This window comes from Amblyomma mixtum, chromosome 8 (genome assembly GCF_055824585.1).
Source record: "Amblyomma mixtum isolate Tamu chromosome 8, ASM5582458v1, whole genome shotgun sequence".
Taxonomy (NCBI): Eukaryota; Metazoa; Arthropoda; class Arachnida; order Ixodida; family Ixodidae; genus Amblyomma; species Amblyomma mixtum.
Genome location: NC_143019.1, coordinates 66,671,155 through 66,694,971, shown reverse-complemented (window position 1 = coordinate 66,694,971; position 23,817 = coordinate 66,671,155). Strand labels below are relative to the sequence as shown.

At 48.6% G+C, this 23,817-nt stretch overlaps 1 protein-coding gene and 1 non-coding gene across 5 annotated transcripts in view; one reads left to right on the top strand and one right to left on the bottom strand.

The window, feature by feature from the left end:
• numb (NUMB endocytic adaptor protein) overlaps positions 1-23,817 on the top strand; it is a 92,859-nt gene that overhangs the window by 56,103 nt on the left and 12,939 nt on the right. For 3 of the 4 annotated variants that reach the window (XM_089558403.1, XM_089558402.1, XM_089558401.1), the window contains exons 2-3: positions 17,316-17,500; positions 21,360-21,611. In XM_089558403.1, the coding sequence (XP_089414529.1) occupies positions 17,318-17,500; positions 21,360-21,611 (435 nt within the window). In that variant the 5' untranslated portion in view covers positions 17,316-17,317. The remainder of the gene's footprint in view (positions 1-17,315; positions 17,501-21,359; positions 21,612-23,817) is intronic. The other variant, XM_089558404.1, reaches the window with a different exon arrangement.
• Positions 3,460-3,532, bottom strand: TRNAT-CGU (transfer RNA threonine (anticodon CGU)). Its single transcript has one exon. It is a non-coding gene; the product is annotated as a tRNA-Thr (tRNA).

Below are 23,817 nucleotides of genomic sequence, written 5' to 3'. Positions count from 1 at the left end.
AAAGTCGGCAGAGACGACGCTTTAAGTCTGCTGACGTGTGGAAATGCGGGAGCATTATTGTCCCAGCTGGCTGCTCTAACACGCACGCACACACACACACACACACACACACACACACACACACACACACACACACACACACACACACACACACACACACACACACACACACACACACACGCGCGCGCGTGTGTGTGACACCACCCGGGAGGCTGTACGACAAACAGCTGCGTCACAGTTGTGTTACGGATGTAGCCGGGAAAACTGGCGCCACGTTGAGGTTCACCAGCGGCGAGTATATATAGGCGAACTACATTTATTTATTTCAATACCCTAAAGGCCCATGCAGGCATTACATAAGGGGGGATTCATCAAAGAAAATTTAGCTAATGTACAACACAAAATATAAAGGGCTGAAAACAGGGATAAGAAGCGAGGCACAAATTATTAAGAAAAAGGAAAAAAAAAATGACTGGGAACAGGTACTTGAAAAATGCACATATAGCAAGATCCTACGAAACAAAACAACAAAAATCCCACCTTCGGGCGTTACAAAATATGCCGTCTGACATTTTGCCGTCTACCTCCTTGCCGTCTACCGATCCGGAGTTCCCGGGTTCGAACCCGACCGCGGCGGCCGCGTTTCGATGGAGGCGAAACGCAAGAGGCGCCCGTGTGCTGTGCGATGTCAGTGCACGTTCAGGTGGTCGAAATTATTCCGGAGACCTCCACTACGGCAGCTGTTTCTCTTTCTTCTTTCACTCGCACCTTCCTCCCTTACCTTATGGCGCGGTTCAGGTGTCCGCCCAGATATGTGAGACAGACACTGCGCCATTTCCTTTCCTCAAAAACCAATTTACTCTTTGCCGATCGCATGGCGGCGCAGACATCGCTTCTTTTTCGTCTATTCTGTTGATGCTCCTTATGACGTCTAGAGGCCCGTGTACTGTACGATGTCAGTGCACGTTAAAGAACCCCAGGTGGTCGAAATTTCCGGAGCCCTCCACTACGGCGTCTCTCATAGCCTTAGTCGCTTTGGGACGTTAAACCCCATAAACCAAACCAAACCTTATGACGTCCGTGCATCGAAGCAGGAAGTACTGCCTCTCTTCCGGGCGTCATTTGTGAACCGCCGCAGCAAGTGGAAAGTTGGGAGTCAGTTGCTGGTCCCCTCGTTTTTCCGGGTGGGTGGCCTAGACGTGCGTCGTGCCGCTCGTGACGTTGCCGCCCCCTCCTTTCTGCTTTGGTTGTTGCTTTGCATTGCCCCGACTTTCCTTTCTGTCTGTGTAGAGAGAGTTCCGGGCGCCTGTCTGGTCGTTTTGTGGCGGACGAGGCAGAAGCGGGCGGTTATTCTCCCAGGAACTTAACTGCTTTCACTGTGCCTTTCCCCAGCTTTGAGCCTGATTGGAAAGAGGGCATCCGTATGCAGTGTAGTACTTGGGCGGCCGTCTGGTCCGCGTTTGAGAAGGAACGCTCCCTGCGTTTATAGTCGACCAGGGCCCGTTCTCTCCCACCGTTTTGAGCTTCGTGTGTTTGCTTGTTTCTTTTGTTTCGCTCTTTGCAACTTTGCTCTCCCACCTTTGTGCGTGCGTGCGTGCGTGCGTGCGTGTGTGTGTGTGTGTGTGTGTGTGTGTGTGTGTGTGTGTGTGTGTGTGTGTCCTATCCTGAAAATATTTCCTTACATTTTTATTTGGCTAGTCATGAAAAAGATTGGTCCTCCGATCGAAACGTCGTGTCAGAAATGTTTCCTTTAACGAAGCGTATACTTCGCTATACCGGGTGTCCCAGCTAAAGGTAACCAAACTTTTAAAAAGGCGAAGTGTCCGAGTCCAGTGAAACCACCTCAGGGTTGCTCATAGTCGCGTGGCCTAGTCTTGAGTATTTTTTTCGCTCTTCAAAGTTCATTAATTAGTTAAGTTTAATTAGCTGACTTTTTAATTATTGACTTCAGGAAGAACGTGTCAATGCAAAAGTTTTAGATCACCTCGAAAAACCGCTAGTAGTGCTGTTTCCGTCAAGTTACGATTTACGTAGCTTCATTTATTGGCCTTAAAAGAAAGTTATCACGTGACCAGCTGCTCGCTCACTTCTCTGCCCCAATGTGCACCCAGAGTCTCATCGAGGAGAGGACTTCAGAAAAAACGGATTTTATTCTTTAAGGCGCGTCTTGGGACGTTGAAGGGGCACAGTTGTCATGTGGAAGCTTTTTCTTATTATGCGGGTTATGGTTAAGGGCCGGTAAAAAACTACTTTACGTAAATATCACTTTGCTGCAGATATCTCAGTAAGCTGTTTCCCAAACCGATCTACAACTTTTCCATTCACACTTTGTTCCTCAAGTCAATAATTAAAAAGTTAGTTAAATAAGCTTGACTAATTAGTCAACCTTGAAGGACAAAAAAATACTGCAGACTAGGTAACGCGACTCTAAACAACCCTCATTTGGTTTCAGACGGCTAGGACACCCCGTGTTTTTTAAAAGCTTGGTTACATTTAGCTGGGACACCTGGTATATTCTTTTAAGCAGTCAAGCACTTCGTGCTGTCGCAACACACACACACGCACGCGCGCACACATGCTGTGTGTGACCACAATGGAAGGGAATTGTGCAGACGCGTTCCTCTACTGAAGAAAAGGAAGTCTGCGAAACATCATTCTCTATTCCCGACCACAACAACCTCAGTCGGCTTTACGCACTGGTGCTTCGAAGAAAGCTTCGAGCCAAAAACCTCTCGGTGAATGACTCGAGTCGTAGTCGGCACATTCCGAGTGTTGTTTCAGATGTACTGCGTGTAACGAGATTCCTGAATGTTTTCGAGGCGTCATCACTTCTTTTGTACAGGGGTTATATGAACGACCCTTCTTGCCTTATGTCCCCCTCCCTTTCCTCCTCCTCCTCTGCAGACCAGGCGCGAAGCACGGTACTGCCTAAACGAGCCCAGTTACCAAACGTTCGTGTCAGCTAATGCTCTGAATTGGGCTAGTTGGTTTACGGATTCCGACACTGTAACTGCCGCTCGAAGGAGGAGGGTAAACTTTTATTTCCGCCGACAAATGTGGCAGATGGTGTGGGGTTATAGCCCCATCAAGTGGCCATGAGCCCGTGGCGTTCGGCGACTTCCAGGGCTCTTGTCACAACCCTGATCTGTGTGTCCGAGTCGGAACTGAGCAATGCGGCCTCCCACCATGGTCTGGATTCGAGAGCTGCAAGCCTCGAGAAAAACACGGACACAGAAAGAAGCGACAGGACACGCGCTAGACACACACATACATACAAGGGAAGGGAAATGAGGGGCTCGTTATACATAATAGAGAAGCAAACAGCCACAGAAACCAAGGAGCACGGGGGATTTTTCTTTATATTTATGTATTTTGTGGTGTTGATCAATGGAGAAAGTTACTGAATATGTTATCGCTTAAAGATAATTGATTAGAAAAGCAGAAGAATAAGCAACCACATGCCGCCGGTGGGAACCGAACCCACGACCTCCGGATTACGGGTCCGGTGCTCTACCAACTGAGCCACGGCGACGGCTGTCAGATCTGCTTTCAGGGGTATTTGTGTTTTACAAGTGACCTAAGCCTGAGAGTGTTCATCAGCCCCACCCACGTTCGGTTCCCGCCGGCGGCATGTGGTTGTTTTTTCTTCTGCTTTTCTAATCAGTTATCTTTAAGCGATAACATATTCAGTAACTTTCTCCATTGATAAACACCACAAAATAAGTAAACTGCAAAGAAAAATCCCCCGTGTTCCTTGGTTTCTGGTACCGCCTCTCGTGTGATATATATATATATATATATATATATATATATATATATATATATATATATATATATATATATATATATATATATATATATATATATATATATAATATAGTTGCAGCAGGTCTTGTTCAGTGGGCCAGGAAGACTTGTAGAAGAAGGGGTCACAACTTTGCAATTATCTTCATTTAATACCGACAGTTTCGGACGGAGGACCGTCCTTCCTCAGGGTGTCTTCTTCTATATATATATATATATATATATATATATATCACACTCGCATCGCTGGTCCCACCTATCGGCTGCAGTCGCGTCAGGTGATGGCAGTGAAAGAAAACAACATAAAAAGCACAGCCCAAGGTGAATAAGGAGATCAGTATTGCACGCGAGCATGAGTAAACCTCGTAAAGCAGAATGGTAAAGATAAACGACGATAACAGTAAGTGAACCTGTGACATGAAGCAAGGCAAGGGATATCAAAAATTGGTGTCGAGGAAAGGATAGACAAGTTAAAAACCGGGACAGAACCGAAAGGCCATAAAATTGTGATGCGATGGTAGACTATAAAGATCCATTTTAAGACACGTGTAGAAGCTAAAGGCAATGCAGTTGTCCAGCAACTAAAGCTAGGCTCGGTGAAACATACCTACTTACACACTGAAAGGCATGGCGTTAAAACAGTGACAAGGTAAGAAACAAACAGCAACAGGCATATCCGCCGTTTGAACAGTCAACACGTGCAAAAAATTAAAAGTGCAATTCAAATGATGTTTGTTTGTAAACAAACAAACGATTCAAATGAGGTGCAACGAAACAATTCCACAATGTACACAGTATCGAGCCTAAAGGCAAAATTGAGGCGGGTAGAAGGAAGGTTTAAAACATGATGAAATAAGGCCATACAGGAAAAAAAAAAAAAAGTAATACCGCGCTGTTGACTGCGAAAACCTTTGCACCTTGAGAATGCTACGTACTGCTTCTTTCTTTATTTGTAAGTGCAACAGAAGGCATGCTCGCGCATTTTTCACTGGCCTCTTTAAGGGCTTCAAGGTTTCCATCTCCTTTGTGCTCATCCTTCCCAGTGCTATACCCATCTTTCCATTCAGGCATGGAGGCTGGTTTCTAAGGGTACCGCTTACAATGTCTGGCCTTCTATAGGAACGGCTGAAACCTTCGCCTGTTGTTCCTGCATCGAGCCGACGGGCGGTCTGTCCCAGTTTGCCGCAGAGCAAAGCGATCTAACAGTAGGCGGCTTGGGTGTCTTGTAGTGCAGGCGCTGCTGTCTTTCTTGCCGCCGTTGACCCCTTGTTAGGTGGCGTCAGCATAACCGAGATGCCGTTTCTTCCCGGAACTTTTTTAAGCCGGTGTGGCAAGCCGGGCGTGTACGGAAAGGCCGTTTGCTTGGATCGGTCTTTTCCTTGTCATTGGGGCTAACAGACCTGTTTTGAGAAGCTTGAGGCTGCGACATCCGTAGGGTAACCAGACTTTCTCAGCTCTTTGAGGCGGTCGTTTAGCCTTGTGAGAGCGAGACTTATTGAACAGTTGCGTACTATGCTCCTTTTTAGTAATTTGGAATGGGCAGAATGATAAGAATTTTTTTATTTTGTTTTTTGGAACGGCGCCGATCCAAATTGGGATTCATCAAGAGCGCCGGGGGGAGAGCTCGTGCGTGAACATTAACCCCACCGCTGACCTTTGCGAAACACGTTGATCACTCTTTGCCCTGCCGCTGCTTCAATTAGCTGTTGAGAGAAATCATACATGATTAGATAATCATCCACGTAAGGGAGAATCTTGATGAATCCTCGCTCGTTTGATGTGTGTCAGCGCTGCTTTCTTCTTCGGTCCATGGCCACCTCACTAGTCGGCCAAGGGGTGATGTAGTGCGGGGGAGGGGGGGGGGGGGGGGGTATATCCTTAGTCGGATGCAGCTCAAGATGCCCCTCGAAGGGGGCGTCGACCGATTGTCGTTAATCCCCATTCATCTGCGAGCAGGTCTATCAATTAACCACGACGGCCTCCTTTGAGCAACATTTGTCGTTGTTGAGTTGAGGGTGACGAGTAGGCGGAAGACAGGCGCTGTCTTTCTGCAGGGACTTGTTGAACGCATCCTCGTTTTCGCTGTGCGTGGATGGCTGGCCCAACCATTTGCTGAACCGAGTGCATGAGTTGATGTGCCTTGTCCTGAACTTTTTTGCAAGTTTCATCTGGCTCGTCCTTGGCGCTTTGCACGATGGGCTTCCACCATCCCTTACAAAAAAAGTTTTAGACAGTCTATAGAGTGTCTATAGACTTCTGTATATAATGTCTATAGACAAAAGTCTATAGGCAATACAAATGCCATAGACAGTCTATAGACAATCTATAGATTTATGGCCATACACCTTTAGTATACTTTTGTTTATAGGCTGCCTATAGACTATGAATGGACAAAAAGCAATATCTATAGGAAGTCAATAGAGTCAGTAAGAAGTCTATAGATTGTCTATAGACCATTTTTATACGAGCTGCAGCGCGACCTTTTCCGGAAGTGTGTAGTGGCCAAGGCACACGAAAAGGGAAGGGAGTGACTCAGCCGTGCGTTGCGTGTACCGCTCTCTCCGCACGTCTCTTGCCTTCGCTTTGACCCTCGGTCGCAGATCGATGGCAGTGCGGGATGTTTGCGCTTCTTCCCCGGCGAGTCCTGACCGCCAAGCAGAGAGACGGATGCACGCGTTTTTCTCATGTCAGAAGTGTGCCGACAAAGTGGCACCGATCGTCCTCGAGCAGCGCAAATGATCGTTGCGTGTTTTACGAAGGCATGCGGAACGTACAACCGTTGTCAAAAGTAACCAGGCTGCACGTTTTTCTTCTCAGTCGTATATTCGTCAGTCGTAGCTATAATGCCAGGCCTCAAGGTCTAAATCTCTGTACGCGGTAAGAAGAACCCCTGTTCTCACCTTCAAAAAACTTTTTGATCTTTAGGGAAGTCGTGAGGGCTCTGTTATATGAATGAAAAGCAAACCATGGAGCCTGGTTACTTTTGACAAAGACTGTACGTGTGCAGCGAGGAGAAGGAAGCATCTTGTGCGGCGGAATTTCCACCTTTGGTCGCCCTTAAGGGAGGAAACGCAGCTCTGTGCGTTCTCAGAGCAAGCAGGCCTCAGAAACAGTGGCGGGGTGAGCCTCGGGAGCTGTTCGCAAAGAAGGCTCGAGTTGTATCGGGGCCCGCTCGTGCAGGAACGCGTCGTCGAGAGCAGCACCGTCCGGCCCCGAGGTTTGCTGCCGCCCAGAGACAGCGTTGGCCGCTCTTGGTGTAGCACAGCCCCTGTGCAGGCAACGCCGTTGCGTCGGCGTAAGTTGAGGGAATCCTGAAAAAAGAATTGGTGGTTTTTGAGGAAAAGAAACGGCGCAGTATCTGTCTCACATATCTCGGCGGACACCTGAACCGCGCCGTAAGGGAAGGGAGGAAGGTGGGAATGAAAGAAGAAAGAGGTGCCGTAGTGGAGGTCCCCGGTATAATTTCGACCGCCTGGGGAGGTCTTTAACGTTCACTGACATCGCACAGCACACGGGCGCCTCTTGCGTTTCGTCTACATCGAAACGCGGCATTATTGGTATTTCAGGAAAAGAAACGGCGCAGTAACGGTCTCACTTCTCGCTGGACCCCTCAACCGCGCCGGAGGGAAGATGGGAGTGAAAGAAGAAAGAGGTGCCGTAGTGGTTGTCCCCGGTATAATTTCGACCGCCTGGGGAGGTCTTTAACGTGCACTGACATCGCACAGCACACGGGCGCCTTTTGCGTTTAGCCTCCATCGAAACGCGGTCTCCGCGATCGATCGAAACTGGATACTCCGGCTCATTAGACGAGCGTTTTCCAGCTAAGACTTTCTGCAATTTTTAAAAATGGGCGTTTTGAGTTGGAAGAGCGCTTTTTTCGGCCTAGCATTTGCAGTGCGCCAGTATGCAGCTAAGACGTGCGAACTCTTAGGCTGGCTACGCAATACAGTCGAGCCCACTTATAACCTAACGGTCGTGCAGATTGCGTTCGAGGTTCGTAAGTGGACTTCCCGTGTTGCAGCCAAAGTTAAAACCTCGACCAGTGTAAGTTCGTTATACGTGTCTGTTTATTGAAACTAGACCCTATCTCTGCGCTTTTGAAACTAGACCCTATCTCTGACCCTATCTCTGGTTCAGAGACGCGATATACGGCCTCCTCTTCGTCTGATTCGTGGCAATGTGTTTCTGCTTCGCATTTTCGTCGATGTATTGGCTCTCCGATGTCGTCGTCGGCGCCGAGATTCGCTCCTTAGTGGCGGTGCGTGTTGTACGTGCTCTCCGAGCTCTTCCGACCACCACGACCCTCGATCCGACCTTCGAACGAGCCTCCCGGGCAGCGGGGGAAACCGTCCCGCGTCCGGCCGCCCGGGACGCCTCTGCTGCTGTTGCGAACGGCTCTTCACCGTCGACGAGGCCTTTTCTTGCCTAGGCCTACTCCGACCGCCCTACTCCGCCCGGTTTCCGTGGATTGCTTGCGTCGCCCGCACATCCAGGAATCGTCGGCTCAAGGCACAATTTTTCCGTAGGACCACCGCTGGAGAAATGTGCTCTCGCTCAGCCTAACCCGTCCACCAACCACGCCCAAGTTTTTGCCGAGAATGACTTCGGACGCGCCTGTCGCTGGTCCCAGCGGCATGCAGGCCCCCCCCACTACCACCAAATGAAGATGCCGACTCGGATATGGACATACAACACTATACTGCCGATAGTGACCTGGTGGCTCGCTCATCTCGCGACTCTTCGCCTGAAACCTCCGCCGCCGACGTCCCAGGCGAGATATCAGGTCGGGCTAGATGCGCATCGACGACGTGTTGCCACGCCTCCGATCACGTGGGCGTTAAGCAGTTATCGATGCTCTCAGTTCCGTCCTCGTAACCTTATCATCGGGGCCGGATTAAGAAAAATGGGGGCCCTGGGCTAATGCGCATGTAGGCCCCCTCTCCCTTTCCCTCGACTGACCCCCCTGCTACACTACTGGAATATATCCCACGTTTCATTGTAATTCTACCTAATTAAAAATGACCAAGTGCGACCAATGGAATTCATGCAACAGTAACGCATTAGCATTAGTCTTACAGCGCACAACACACAACGCGACTCTTGGAACGCGCGATACGTGTTCGTCTGTGGCCGAGCGCCACGGAAGAGCCACGTGGGGCGGCCGACAACTTGCGGGGCTGCATTGAAGCGCGCTCTTTCAATGACGCCGTACACAGGCCGACAGACGGGCTTTCGTTCGCAGCACTGTTTTGATGCTAACGCATTAAGGAAAAGCAGGCTGAGCTAGCTTCCTACAGTAGAGCTGGGTACTCCGGCAGCGACTAGGAAATAGAAACACTCGTCAGTTAGTGCCCCGAGAGGGTATTATTAAAAGTTATTAAATTGATTTGATTACATTATGAACGTTTACTACTGCCCTCGTGGGGTACATTTGCATAGCAGAATTTGAGTCCTGGTTCAGTGGCTGGCATGCTCGGCGCTGAGCCGAATACCCGGGTCCAAACCCAGCCACACGGCGGCCTCATTTTGATGGAGGCGAAATGCAAAAAGGTGCCCGTGTGCTGTGCGATTTCAGAGCACGTTAAAGAACCCCAGGTGGTCGACATTATTCCTTAGCCCTTCACAACGGCACCTCCTTCTCTCCTTTCATTCGCACCTTCCTTCTTCCCCTCAAGACGCGGTTGAGGTGTCCACCTCGAAGTGAGGCAGTTACTGCACCTTGTTTGTCCTCAAAAATTAAAGTTTACCTTTCTCTACAAAACCAATCCCAAGAAAAAAATAACGAACAAAACAAATTGCCCCGACCGCGGCGGCCGCATTTCGCTGGAGGCGAAATGCTAGAGGCCCGTGCACTATGCGATATCAGTGCACTTTACCCGAGGTGGTCGAAATTATCCGGAGCCTTCCACTACGGCGTCCCGCATAGCCGGACTTGATTTGGGACATTAATGCCCATAAACCTAAACATAAACTCATAAGCGAGTGTTTCGCTTTCCTAGTGGCCACCGGAGCACTAAGTGAAGCTGTGGGACTTCCAAGAAGCTAGCACTGCCTGATTTGTTTTTCAATCTGGTAAAGAAGAAAACCCGGTGTTGCATAAAACAATTTTGACGACCAGTTGTCATATCTGTGCGAAATTATAACTCGAACAATCCACCTGTGTAGCTGAGAGGAGCATTCTATTGCTCGCGTTTATTTTTTCAGCTGTCTGTATATGATACTGGCACAAGGAGACGCCGCATGAAATGCGGCTGCGCATTCTGGTTTCGTTTTTGCCTACCCTGCGCTAATCATAGATGTGACGCGTTGCATTTCCTTACATTTGTAAGCCATGCAGAGGGCGCAAAGCGAGTATTTTTTACATCTAGCGCCGCATGGCATATTAAAGAATATGTTTGTGGTTTTTAAAATTAGTGGATTTTTAGCGGAGGTATGAAAGCAGTTCCAGCGGAATGCCGCTGGACGGGAGGACGCCGCTGTACGGGAGGATTGACAGGAAACCACGAAAACACTTCCGCAGTCCGTAAGCAAACGCATATATCGCTTCGTAGGAGGCGCTCGTCGTGATCGCCTCCTGCAAAAAAGGCTGCCACCGTCTTGAAGACGTTGAAGTAACGAGCGTTAGCTGTTTGGTTTACTGGAATTGATATGAATGAGATTAAAAGGAGGTACACCAATGAGGGTACGAATTTGTACGTTATGCGCTTAAGGGCACCTGTCGGGTTTTGTAAAGAGATGCTGATGCAATCTGTCCTCTGCAAAGCATCTCGCCAGCTGATATTAAAACTGAAAAATTGTAGGTTTCTGTTCAGTGAGGTATTGTACGCGGGTTTTTTGCACGCAGAACGAAGTCCGGGACCTGCGTACGAACAGCGTCGTGGTTTCCGCTCTTTGTCCCCGTGACGCCCATCCAACGTGACTTTCCCAAAACAAACATCGGGCATTTGTGATACTGCGCGCATCTCGTTAACTGCGTTTGCGAGGAAGACGCCGCCACTCCCTTAGCTGGGCGCGCGTAGCCGCACCCGGTCTGTCCCGACGGGATTGCAGCGAATTGTCACGTGAATTCCCCGGGTCCTTTTGGCTCGAGCCAGCTGGCTTGAGCAACAGAAATCTTGAGCGAAAACGACGTAATTTTATCGCCTTGGCATCGGCTTATCGCGTTCTGTCCGCGCCGACGGCCGCACCTACCTCGAAGGTCGGCAAGAAAAACGTGCGGGCGGATGCGAAGATGCCATGCTAGGTTTCCCATTTTCACGAACCGCGCTCGCTGCGTACGGTGACGTTTCGAAGCTGCACATATGTACTGCATGCTCGTTTGACAGCGTGCAGCGCCGTTAATTACTTTCGTTTAACTCGCCGTTTTATCGTTCGCGTTTCCGCCGGCGCCGCCTCGAGAACGCGATTGGCGCGCCTAATGGGGAGTAGGGGCAGCGATCGGCGACGGACGGTTGTTGCACCGGTTTACCACGACATCGTGTCGCCGCCCTTGTCTGCTTTCGGTTTCTGGTTGCCTCCAGAAAGAAAGCTGGCTGGACAGCAAGGGCACCCCGAAAGCGATTAATTTCGGCCTGTCTGCGCCGCATACTTATTACACCCAATGGCAGCACGTGCGTCCGATCTTTGTTTTATTATTGCGCTTCGGCTGGAGTCTTTTCGTTGCTTGTCGACTTCGTGGTGCCTGATTTTTTCATTTTTCCATTGGCATTGTTTACTTCCAAAGTCGCGGTTTGCTCGTCCGTGGTGCTTGCTCGTTTTGGGCTCACTCGCGATCATTGTTCGGGCTTATAAACATAGGTAATACACTGGCTTAGAGCGTCTGCTATATCTGTTGCCCTTGGCAGCAGCTGGAGCAGTTCTGGCGCCCTGGCAAGCTCCATTGAGTTTCATTAACCATGGGCAGGGTGCGAGTAATTGTCGCTGCCTCGCAATTCTGGTGGCCTAGGGCGGGTTTCGTGGCACTACACTGTGAAGGTAGTTAGTGTCGTTCTCGGACGAATACCAATCACCTTTTCCTGAGATGCGGGGAAACAAAAAGTTTGTCTTTTGCGGCCTTGGCGGTGCCGTTCGTAGAGCAGCTGTCATTGTATGGCAAGCCATACATTACTGCTGGAACAGAATGGCTTTTGTGCCAGGTTTAGAGCGTGCCAGCACCGCTGTGTTGCATTGCAAAGTATTGTAGCATGTTAGTTGAAGCGTATATTTGTTGTTCTCTGTCACTCAGGCTAGGCTGGCAAAGTCGCAGGCATGCATGCGTTGTAGCACGCAGTTACGGCTCTTATTCCCATGAAGACTGAATTCCACATGAGAATACTCTTTACATGCCTGTTTAAAGGGCCACGGACCACCCCAGCTCAGCAGACACTCTCTACCTCTCTTTCAGCGAGCCTCCTCTCCTTCCACTCCCTCCTCGAAATTTTTCTCTCCCGCTCCTCGTCGAGTAGGCTCGGCAAGGCAAAATCACCCCTTCCTTCTCCGGTGTAAGCCGGAGGCGTGGTGTCTGTGGAGTGCGTCACAGGCGACGTCATGGCCCCGCCTTCAATAGAATTCTTTTCTTGGTTTTTGCATTTTCTCCGCACACTGAACGATCGAGAGGCGCGATCGGCTCGACCACCTAGACTTGTTAGCGAGCGCATCCTTTCATACATCTGTTTGTCATTCCCAGTTAACGAGCCACCTTTTCATTTTCTTTTTAGGCCTCCCCACCGTTTCACGAGCGGAGGGGCGGAAGTCGGTTGTGTTCGAAACACACGGCGAAGCGCGGACCCGGCAACCGCCCGTTTGCTTTTCTCCATGCGTGTTTGTGTTCTGTGTGTTTGTGTCTTTTCTCCGCTCCAAAGCATATGTCATTCATTGGAGTCAAGGCGTACGCAAGATGCACGAAAGATAAGCGGTATGTGTGCGGAGCGGTAAAGTGGGCGAGCGAGGGAAAGGCTCTGCTGCACTACTAATTAAAACCTTGTTTTGGGGGGCTCGCATAGAAGAAAAGAAACTGAGAAGGGAGCGCGCACGCAGAGCGTCTCGTGACGGGATCACGGCGGGGGGGGGGGGGGGGGGGGGAGGCGAGGCGAGCCAACTCCCTCAGTTTTACTGTTTTTTTACTTTTTATGGCTAGGGTTCAAGGCTGTCGCCGCACGCTCCCTCCGCAGTTTTTTTTTTTTTTGTTCCTTCATGCGGGTTTGTAGGCATGAGCCAGAACAGAAGGCGCTGCGGAAAGCGTTGTGCAGACGACGCGACGCCAAGGCTACGCCCAACCTTCTCCCGTCAGTCAGAACGATGCACCAATGGAGTGCCTTTAGCGAAAGTAGCCCCCCCTGACGTCAGCGGGGTGCAGAGTAGTGGGCCGGGCCCGTTTTTGAAGGAAGGAAAGAACGAACGGGCTTTGATTTGAATTTTCGCAGCTTTTCGGGGCGCGCATGGCTCTAGTATTTTGCAGAGGTTATCTTCGATGCCTCATCTATGCAGTGGGCTTGTTTTTCAAAAATGTCCGGACCCTGGTCAGTGGCCCTTTAAGGGAGGCGTAGCGCGAAAAAAGACAGGGACGAGAGAGACACAGGACCAGCGCTAACATCAACTACTTGGTCCACGCTGCTCACTCTCAAGGGGTCTTCAAATTGTAGTTTGCTCAGGTGAACTTGTAAAAACTTGCTCGCTTCACCCCCTTCAGAGCAAGCAGCGTGGGCCAAGTAGTTGATGTTAGCGCTGGTCCTGTGTCTTGTGTCTCTGTCGTCCCTGTCTTTTTTCGCGCTACGCCTTCCTTAAAGGGGTGGAGACACCAAATTTTGAAGCTATAAAAAGCCTACTATGGGATACCTATGTATGCAAGGGCACTCACAGCCAGGTGTTCGACGCAACAAACGTTTAAAAGATATTTTAATTCGGTTCCAAAGATTACCTAAATGCTCACTCTCACGATCTAGACACATCGCTAGCGCCATCAACCATGACGTCACAAGGGGTGTAGAAAAATGAAAGTTTTAGTGACGTCATACCAAAATACAGTGACGTAGGATGAGCGGGGCACAGCCGCGTGAGCGCAGTCGCCGCGCCAGCGAGCCGCGTTTGCTGCTAACCGCCGCTCGCTCGGTTTGTGGCGCGCCGTTGCGAACAGCGTCGCAACGTCCGATTGCAGCTCGTTGCCTGCGTGCGGCCTGCTAGATGTCAACGGCGGGCCGCTCGCGGCAACAACAACGACGAGAAGCGGCAGCGTCGTGATGACATAGGGCGCACTCCTTGGAGCCGGGCGGCCTGCGCCAGTCTTCGTGCCGAACGCCGGCATCTGAAGAACGCGATAGTATTGTTTGTTCACGTTCATAGCAAACCCTGGGATATATGAATATCAAAAATGCATCGTTTCTGACGATCGTTGGCAAATACCGAGTTCCTGGTAGAAGTGATGACTGCGATATGCATGCAAATTTCATCCCATAGCCGGTTTTGTGCTGCTGCTACCTGGTGCGGTTCGCCTGCCGTCTGCTAGCTCTGTTGCTGAAGACGTCGTAGAAATCGAACATATATTTTATTATGGGACGAGTTCACAGTAAAGGGGTGCCGAGCGGAGCACGTTTCTGAGCGCTGGCCAGTCCCGAAGCGCCCTCAGCTGCGGAGTCTATGCGAAAGCAGCTAGGCCTAGCGACGACTAGGGCAGTCTGGGACCAGCGCGCAGGTCGTCGGCCGGCGTTGCCGCAGGCAGTGTCGTTGCCGAAAGATCCCCTTTTAGCACAGTCATGCTGTCGTATCTCGAATCTAGAAAGCATCCTTTCTGGTAGCATGGCTGTTTTGTATTTTCTTGTGAGGACGTGAAGTACGCCGAGTCTGCCGGCCGGTCGGTCAGCCTGGATACCGTCTACCGACTTCATAAAAGCGAGCTAAAGAGTGTTCTTGACGTAAATAATAAACCATGGGACAAGAAATGTGAAAAAAGTGTCATTTTTGAGGATCGCTGACCAATACTGAGCTGCTGGTAGAGGTAACAACTGTGATATGAGCAAATTTCTTGCAACAACCGCGCCTAGCAGCTGCCGCTGGCGCGACGTTGGGGTCTGGCTCGCCTGGCGCCCGCTAGCTCCGCTACGGAAGGCGTCGATGAGATTGACCATACTATTATTTTATTGTGAGATGATTCTGTTAACACTACAGCTATTTGTGAAAAGTAGGCCTTTCATTATAGCGCAGGCGACTTCCGAAGCGCCGGCCGCTTGCTAAACAGGCTATAGGCCTAGCGACGACTACGGCAGCCAGGCAGCAGCAGAGCTCGTCGCCCGGAGCGCCCGCGAGCGGTGCCGTTGCCGAAAGCTCCCAACATAAGCAGACATGCTTTGTCGCTGCTCGAGTATAGCTGGCAGTTCTGATAACAAGGCGATCTTGTCTTTTCTTGTGGTATTTGTACACCATCCCAAGCAGCGCTCAGGTACTGCTGCACGGTAGCGAAGTGTGACATCGGTTGTGGGCGCAGCTTGGGTAGAGCGGCGCAGCGATGCTTACTGGCATTTTGCAAAGTGTTTCGCATCCTCACGCGAACCCGCGAAGGCGATATTAGCGTGCGAACAAAAAAAAGTCGATGTCCTCACTCATTGGAATCAGATCTGTCAGAATCCGAGCTGCTGGGACTAGATATGCAGTTGTTTGTTTTCATGCGCTGGTCAGCACGTGTGTGAGAAAGCAGACGATGCAGCAGTAGGTGCGTCACAACTTTTTGTGGGCCCACGTGACCAAGCGAAGCAGTTGATCTTCCCCCTCTGTGACGTCACTGTACAACTCAGCGTTCCGAAACCGAAACCGAAAATCGTTCACCTAAAAATGCTATAATAAATTATTCACTGTGAATATATGAATCTTTGAGTGTGTATCATGCTTCCTGGAGCCATAAGAAACGTTTGAAACTAAGAACGCGCGAACCACAAATTTGGTGTCTCCACCCCTTTAAACATGCTTTACCAACTGGCTCAGAACACCACTCTGCTCAAGCTCTTTACATGCCACTTGAAATATATGTACTTCGTACAAAAGTTAGCGCAAAACACGACACTCACAAGAAAGGTGGACTGGACAACGCGCTACTGACAACTGATCCTTTATTGGAAAGAAACACGTAATATATAGGCACACCGTCACACCACCTATCAGCTGCAGCAAACGTCAGAATGATGTAAAGGGTCATAAAAGCGATAAAAGACACAGACTGAAAACACAACGCAGCTAAAAACGATAAAAAGCGGCGAAAGAACATTAAAAGCATGACAAGTGGTGTATAAGGCCAAAGAAACATGACTGAATGGAATCCAACAGGATGATAACAAAACGATATTGTATAAAAAACAAAAAACGATCTTGAAAATGCCCATTCTTGAAAAAAACCGTTGTTTTAGGTAGGGGCCATGATCGAGTGTCCCGTGAATTAAAAGAAGCTTTTCTGATCAGAAAAAAGGGCGCGAATGCTGTTAGCGATGCATCTATCTTCTTGTATAAAACTGAAGAATGCTTTTAGAAACATTTTCCTGAGTACGAGCATGTGTACAGGTGTTTTTTCCCCCTCAATGTAATCTCAAGTGTTCAGCGCACAGGCTTTTTTATCAGGTTTTTCTTGCTTCACTTGTTTTCTTTTACTTCATTTGTTACGTTTTTTATACAATATGGTTTTGTTATCATACTGTTGGATTCCATTCAGTCATGTTTCTTTGGCCTTATACACCACGTGTCATGCTTTTAATGTTCTTTCGCTGCTTTTTATCGTTTTTAGCTATGTCGTGTTTTCAGTCTTTGTGTCTTTTATCGCTTTTATGACCCTTTACATCATTCTGACGTTTGCTGCAGCTGATAGGTGGTGTGACGATGTGCCTATATATTACGTGTTTCTTTCCAATAAAGGATCAGTTGTCAGTAGCGCGTTGTCCTGTCCACCTTTCTTGTGAGTGTCGTGTTTTGCGCTAACTTTTGTACGAAGAATAATGCACCAACTAGCCCAGCAACAAGTGTTACTTGAGAAATATATGTAGTGTGAACATGCAATCTTAATTTTTATTTTGATCTTGATTCCAACTTCATTTCTTAACATGTCTTAGTGTAGACGTGGTGGGCTGCAAGCTTGAAGCTTTGTTATTACTCGTCAGGTCAAAAGTAGTTAAATGCAGAGTGCATACTGAAGCCTTATTGCTTTCGACTACTGCCGGTAGGTCATTCAGGAAATTTCTTCTCGGAATATTGCGTGTCACCAGAATAGTTCGCAGTGACCTGAACTGTGTGTGTACTTTAGGCTTTCTTCTCGAAGTTCACATGCTGCCAGCTAAAGCATGGAGCTTCCATTGCTGAACAGCTTTGAAATTCGAAGCAAAGTTTGTGGGCACTGTTTCTCGTCATTCTTGTTTTTGTGTGGTCTGTGTTTGCAGCATTTCTTGCTCAAGTACGAGTAACCAACCTGGTGATTTGCATCGCACTAGTTGAGCATATTGTTCCAGGTAGTGAAGATGTAATTGGGCGTGCCAGTGCTCTAATGGGTTTTGCTCAACTTGCAGGCATGGACCGTTTACGACGAAGCCTGCGAGACAGTCTGCGGCGTGGCGCACGGCGGGAACACGTGCCGGAGTGCAGCAAGCCACACCAGTGGCAGGCAGACGAGGCGGCTGTCCGGGCAGGGACCTGCACCTTCCCGGTCAAGTACCTCGGCTGTGTCGAAGTGTTCGAGTCCCGCGGCATGCAGGTGAATACCACCTCCATGCTGTCAGATTTTTCAGGGCTCGCATCAGTGCTTACATGTGCAACTCGTACCTGCTCCACACTTGCACATTAGATAGCATTTATTTCTGCATGCTTTCAGATCTTGTGCCATCCTCAGAGTCCTCACTTCCCCGAGAAATGCTGACATACTCCTGTCCATGCCAGCGGTAGTGATTGAGACATACTGTCAGGCACCTATGAAGCAACAAATAATTCATTCATGACCTCAAGACAGGTGAAGCACAAATTTCATTTGGGTCTGCATTTACATATCTTGGTTACAATAGGTGCAGTTTTTACTTCTGTTGTTACCTTGGAGGAAGGGGACAGAATGCTGCTTTTTTTTTTCATGGATGATTTTACAGTACTTCAGAGGGCCTTGCTTGTATGCTGGTAGGCTAACTGGTCCCGGATGTCATTCTGCAAGAGTGCCAAAGGCCATTTATCAGGCGCCATTTACTATTTTAAATAAAAGTAAATATCTTTTCCCACCTAAATAGTATATCCAGGCCTCAAGAAAGCCACTCTGTAGTTTTGCCGCGGAACACACCAGTGGTAAAATTTTCACATGCGTATACAAATTTTCTTACAAGCATCATAAAGAGTGTGGAATCCTTTTCTTTTGTGAAAATGCCAATGGCAGTAGAAATTCAGGAAAAAAAAAAATCTTACTAGTTGTGGTGGCAGATCTGCAAGAAAAGAGGACGTTGTGCCATGCTTGTGCTTTTCAGAAATGTTATTTGCTGCATTCGCTAGGTGGCATGAAAAGGCACCTATTTGCAGCGTGAAGGATGCTAAATTCATCTGAAATCGGGAAATTAGTGCTAGGTAGAGCACACTCCGAGAGAGCTGCAAGTTCGCAGTGTCCACAGGTGTGTACAGTGCGTCTTAAAGGGTTAATTATTTTGGATATATGAGGACATTCAGTAATGATGTGTTGTAGTGGCTCTGAAAATGCATGCATTCATCTACTGAGCCCTTAATGGCATTTGTGCAAGCTCTGGGGCATAGGCATCGTGCATGCACAGTGGTTCAAGTTCAGTTGGAAGTTATTTTTTTGTCAACTTGGCCATCTCATGTTTGTGCCGCTCTGGGGTCAGCTGTAGCATTCTACTGCTTGCTTTTTTGGCAGTGCATGAGGCAATGATATTGTGAGTGGGAAGTGCATTGATTCACTTCATTGCATTGCATGTTCAGGGGCCTAGTTGTGCATTCTGTCTTCAGCACAAACATAAGAGGTTTTCATTTAGTTCTGTCAAGGTTTGTTCATGCCTGTCAAGTGAAATTGTGATGGGTATGTTGATTGTCTAGTGCGAGATACTGCAAGTTACTTGATGAATTTCGCTTACGAATTTGATATGTATTTCATTCTTTAGTATACACTACAGGTGGTTACGTCACTGGACATATTATGGATTTAGGCCAGAATATCCAGAGGAAAGCCATTTCATTCATTTTTTTTTTTTGACACAGTTGCAGTTTTTCTTCTTCAGTGCGCACCTGCATCATATAGTCATGCACTGACATGCAGGTGAGCAGGTAATTGTGCTGTGAATTTTGCATCACTGTGCCTGCTTTAAATCATGAGCTCATCTTTGTGTATGAGATTTGTGGTCGGATTGAAATTCACGAGCTCATCTGATGTATCAGATCTGTGGTCAGATTGATTTTCTAAGTGCCAATCCTTCAACGTCACTTCTAAGTTAGTGCAAGATTTCTTTCCATGTCTTCTTTCTTTTCTTTTCTTTTTGCCCACTTGTAGTTAAACTATGGAACAATCGGGATGGTCGCTTTACCTGTTATCAGCTGGAGTTCATGAGGTGGATTGTGGGATATGGTTTGGTTTGGTTTATTGGGGTTTAACGTCCCAAAGCGAATGAGGCTATGAGAGACGCCGTAGTGGAGGGCTCCGGAAATTTCGACCACCTGGGGTTCTTTAACGCGCACTGACATCCCACAGTACACGGGCCTCTGGAATTTCTCCTCCAATGAAATTCAGCCGCCGCGGCCGGGATCGAACCCGCGTCTTTCGGGTGAGCAGCAGAGCGCCGTAACCACTGAGCCACCGCGGCGGGGCGGATTGTGGGATTTGATTAACCAAGGGTACGGCGCAAAAAGACACAGCTGAGAAGATGACAAGGACGGGTGCAGCCTTGTTGTCTTCAGCTTGCCTTTGATGGGAAGAATCAAAATTTTGAGGCATAGTAGCGACCAGATGGCACGTGAGCTTGCTGAGGGTTTTTTTCATTAGGAACAAAAAGGATGATTGTGTTAGGGACACCTGGATAAAGTTGTATCAGGGAGAAAGCAGGTTTCTGGCATGTGCGCAGGAAATGTTATGGCAGACATGACGATATACGTATCTAAGTTCTTCTGTGCTTATCTTTGTTGTCTTGTTCGTGTTTTTTTGCACGGTACCCTTGCCTAACCATGTATGACCAACTTGCTCAGCAGCATGCATTCTGTGGGGTTTTAAGGCGGAAGCCTTTAATGCCTCATCGTTGTAAGCAGGAGTAGTCGACATAAATGTCACACTTTTCAATTTGTGAAACGGTCGTGACGTCACAGTGCGCGAATTTCAAACGGGGCCAATTGTACTTTGGCTAGTAACCATGCAACCAATTGAAGGTATCATACAGTGATGCTCCAAGTAGTGGAACTGAGTTTAGTTAATTTTTTAATTACCCAATTAGCCTAATTAACCCTTCCAGTAAGACCAGATAAATAAATAAAACCGATTAGGAAATTGGTCGAGTTTGGGGTTCGAACCCCAGTCTCCGGAGTGCGAGACGAGCATCCTAACCACTCCGCCATGCCAGCTCGATGGTTTGGAATGAACAAAGGCGTGTCTAGTGAATACGTGTCTTCGTTCACTCCCACATTCCTCTCTTCCTGTTACGGCACCCAGATATGCGAGACAGATACATTTCCTTTCCTCAAAAATCAATTTACCAACGAGCAAGGCGTAGAACCGAACAGGCGATGGCGTTTTATGGACTCCCTGGCAGCGTTGCAAGACGCTGTCGCGTTTCACTCTTAGAGGCGAAGCCTAACATCTTAACAACGCATCAGTGACACAAGCAGCAACACCGTGCTTAAGGCTTTCGCCTCACCGCACTTTAGGTCAACAAAGTGCCCCCCTGAATTTTTTTACTTCCAGAAATGATACATGACCACCCAGGGTTTCCTGAAGGTCAGCTGCAGCACTTTTTTGAGAATTTTGCGATATTCAAGGATTGAAATCTATGTAGATTGTAGGTAAAACATGCAAAGTGTTTTTGCACTAGCATTTAAAATAGTGACGTAATCGACGATTGAAAATTTTCGCTTCTCCTCAATGCACTGGAGGAGTGCAGGAAAACTCAGCGTGACGTCACGGAAGGTATGATTTCAAATTACCGCTGTAGTCAGCCACACCCTGCCCTGACGCATTAGACGCTGCCAAACAATTCTAGGCAGGGTTTGCCTTCGGTGGTGTTGGTTTTTTTTCCTTCAAAGTAGGCGTTTGTGCGTCGGAAATGTACCGATACCTTCGATGGCGTCATCATGCGCCCCCCCCACTTGGCGTTGTGCACTGCGGAGAAGCTTGAAGGGCGTACGGATTTTAATCGGCGATTACTTCACTATTTCAAGTGCTAGCCCAAAAAGACTTTGCATGCTTTACCTGCAAGTTTCACACATTCGACCCTCTTAAGCTCTATGATTTCTAAAACCTATGCAGTTTCCCTTTAACTAGCGCTGACAATGCGGAGCACAGCAGTGTATATCTCACCTCCGCGGCCGAGGTTCAGTCCAGCGACCCTGGGGCAGCAGCTGCAGCATTCTGTGCTCTCCCCACGCAGGTGTGTGAGGAGGCCCTGAAGGTGTTGCGCAACAGCCGGCGGCGAATGGTGCGGGGCACACTGCACGTGACGGGTGACGGCCTCCGCGTGGTGGACGAGACGGGCACGCGGGGCCTGCTGGTCGACCAGACCATCGAGAAGGTGTCCTTCTGTGCCCCCGACCGAAACCACGACCGCGGATTCTCCTACATTTGCCGCGATGGCACCACGCGCCGATGGATGTGCCATGGCTTCCTGGCCCTGAAGGACTCGGTCAGTGGCACCTCTGCTTGCTCTTGCTTGCTTCGTGGAGGCAGCAGTCCTGCACCCACCCTCATAAGGCACAGACCAAAGTTGAAAGGAATTTACGTGTTTTTTTCGTACCTGAAGCCGTGGTGCTGGTCAGGGCTTATTAATGCATAAGCATCATCATCATCAGCCTGACTACACCCACTGCAGGGCAAAGGCCTCTCCCATGTCTCTCCAATTAACCCTGTCCTTTGCCAGTTGCGGCCACTGTATCCCTGCAAACCTCTTAATCTCATTCGCCCACCTAACTTTCTCCCGCCCCCTTCTACGTTTGCCTTCTCTTGGAATCCACTTGATTACCCTTAAGGACCAGCGGTTATCTTGCCCTCGCATTACATGCCCTGCCCAAGCCCATTTCTTCCGCTTGATTTCAACTAGGATGTCATTAACCAGCGTTTGTTCCCTCACCCACTCCGCCTTCTTCCGATCTCTCATAATCATCATCATCAGCCTGACTACACCCACTGCAGGGCAAAGGCCTCTCCTATGTCTCTCCAATTAACCCTGTCCTTTGCCAGTTGCGGCCACTGTATCCCTGCAAACCTCTTAATCTCATTCGCCCACCTAACTTTCTCCCGCCCCCTTCTATGTTTGCCTTCTCTTGGAATCCACTTGATTACCCTTAAGGACCAGCGGTTATCTTGCCCTCGCATTACATGCCCTGCCCAAGCCCATTTCTTCCGCTTGATTTCAACTAGGATGTCATTAACCAGCGTTTGTTCCCTCACCCACTCCGCCTTCTTCCGATCTCTCATAATCATCATCATCAGCCTGACTACACCCACTGCAGGGCAAAGGCCTCTCCCATGTCTCTCCAATTAACCCTGTCCTTTGCCAGTTGCGGCCACTGTATCCCCGCAAACTTCTTGATCTCATCCGTCCACCTAACTTTCCGCCGTCCCCTGCTACGTTTGCCTTCTCTTGGAATCCACTCCGTTACCCATAAGGGAATGCATAAGCATTGTATGGCTATGTTTCCGGTTTTGGTGTCATCACGAGCTTGTCCTCATAATTACGTCCGAACGAATGGGTTTATGCAAAAAAGAATGGTACTGTCGGATAGAGCACTAAAAAATCTCGTACGGGAAATCGTGGGGTTGAGGTGGGTTAATTAGTTCATTAATTAGAGCCAAAGATGTCCAAAAAGTGGGTGGGGCCAGAGAAGAAGTGGCGCCAAATTTGAAAACTCCAGAAGTGTGGCACCACGTGACTGGAAGTGTGGGCAAAGCCAGTGCATGGCGCCTAATTGAAAACGAAGCGTGGCGCAAAGTTTGAAAACTCAGATGGGCAATTGATGTAACTTGATTAAGTAAAACAATAATTGTGGTGTCGATAAGGTATTCATAAGTGATTGATAAGTGATTGATAAGGGATTGATAAGTGATTGACTTCTGGTTTGAGGGTCTCGACTTCCGGCCACGAATCTCTGTTGACGTGAAAAGTGTGGAAGTGTTATGTTGACATTCTGGTGTGACGTCTTGCTTACACATTTCTCCAATGCGGGTGCCACAGTGATCTCCAGTGTTTTTTGGAACCTCATTGAAGGAAGCTGTTGCAGGCACAGCTGAACCGCTAAAGAATGATAAAAAAAGAAAAATTGTGGTTGGCATTTAAATCAACGAACAGGGTGGGCTTCCGAGTTGAATTGCACTCAACATGCACTTTGCATACTGTCGCTTAGTTGTGGCAGGCACGAGAGTAAAAAACAGATGATTAGACTGATGCACATCCGAAACTGTTCATTGATTGACCCTGTGCTCCCAAACTGAAAGCAACTCGGCAGCTGCACTCACTCGGCTGTCGACGAAGAGCAGAATGGCTCTTGCTCATCTCCTACAGCAGTCGTGAGCACCTAACACATTGAAATGATAAGGACGTGTTAATTCTGGGAGTTTTCAGCAGCAGAGATGAAAAGCACTACAGACAGTACTTCCTGGGCAGATTTTCCTTCCATCAAGCAGCAGACACATATTGGCCATACTGAAAGGCAGTGCCTTCTGGTAAACAGTTTGTGTCTTTTAAGAGGTGGGCATTAATGCTGCTGCCAGCCAAAGCACTGCCCTGATTTCCTCATACATTTCGCACTGGAATGGAGTTTGGCTGATAGTTTTTATTCAGTACCATGTCTGGGAGCCCCAGTTGCCTCTTTCTCACAATTTAAATAGTTAAT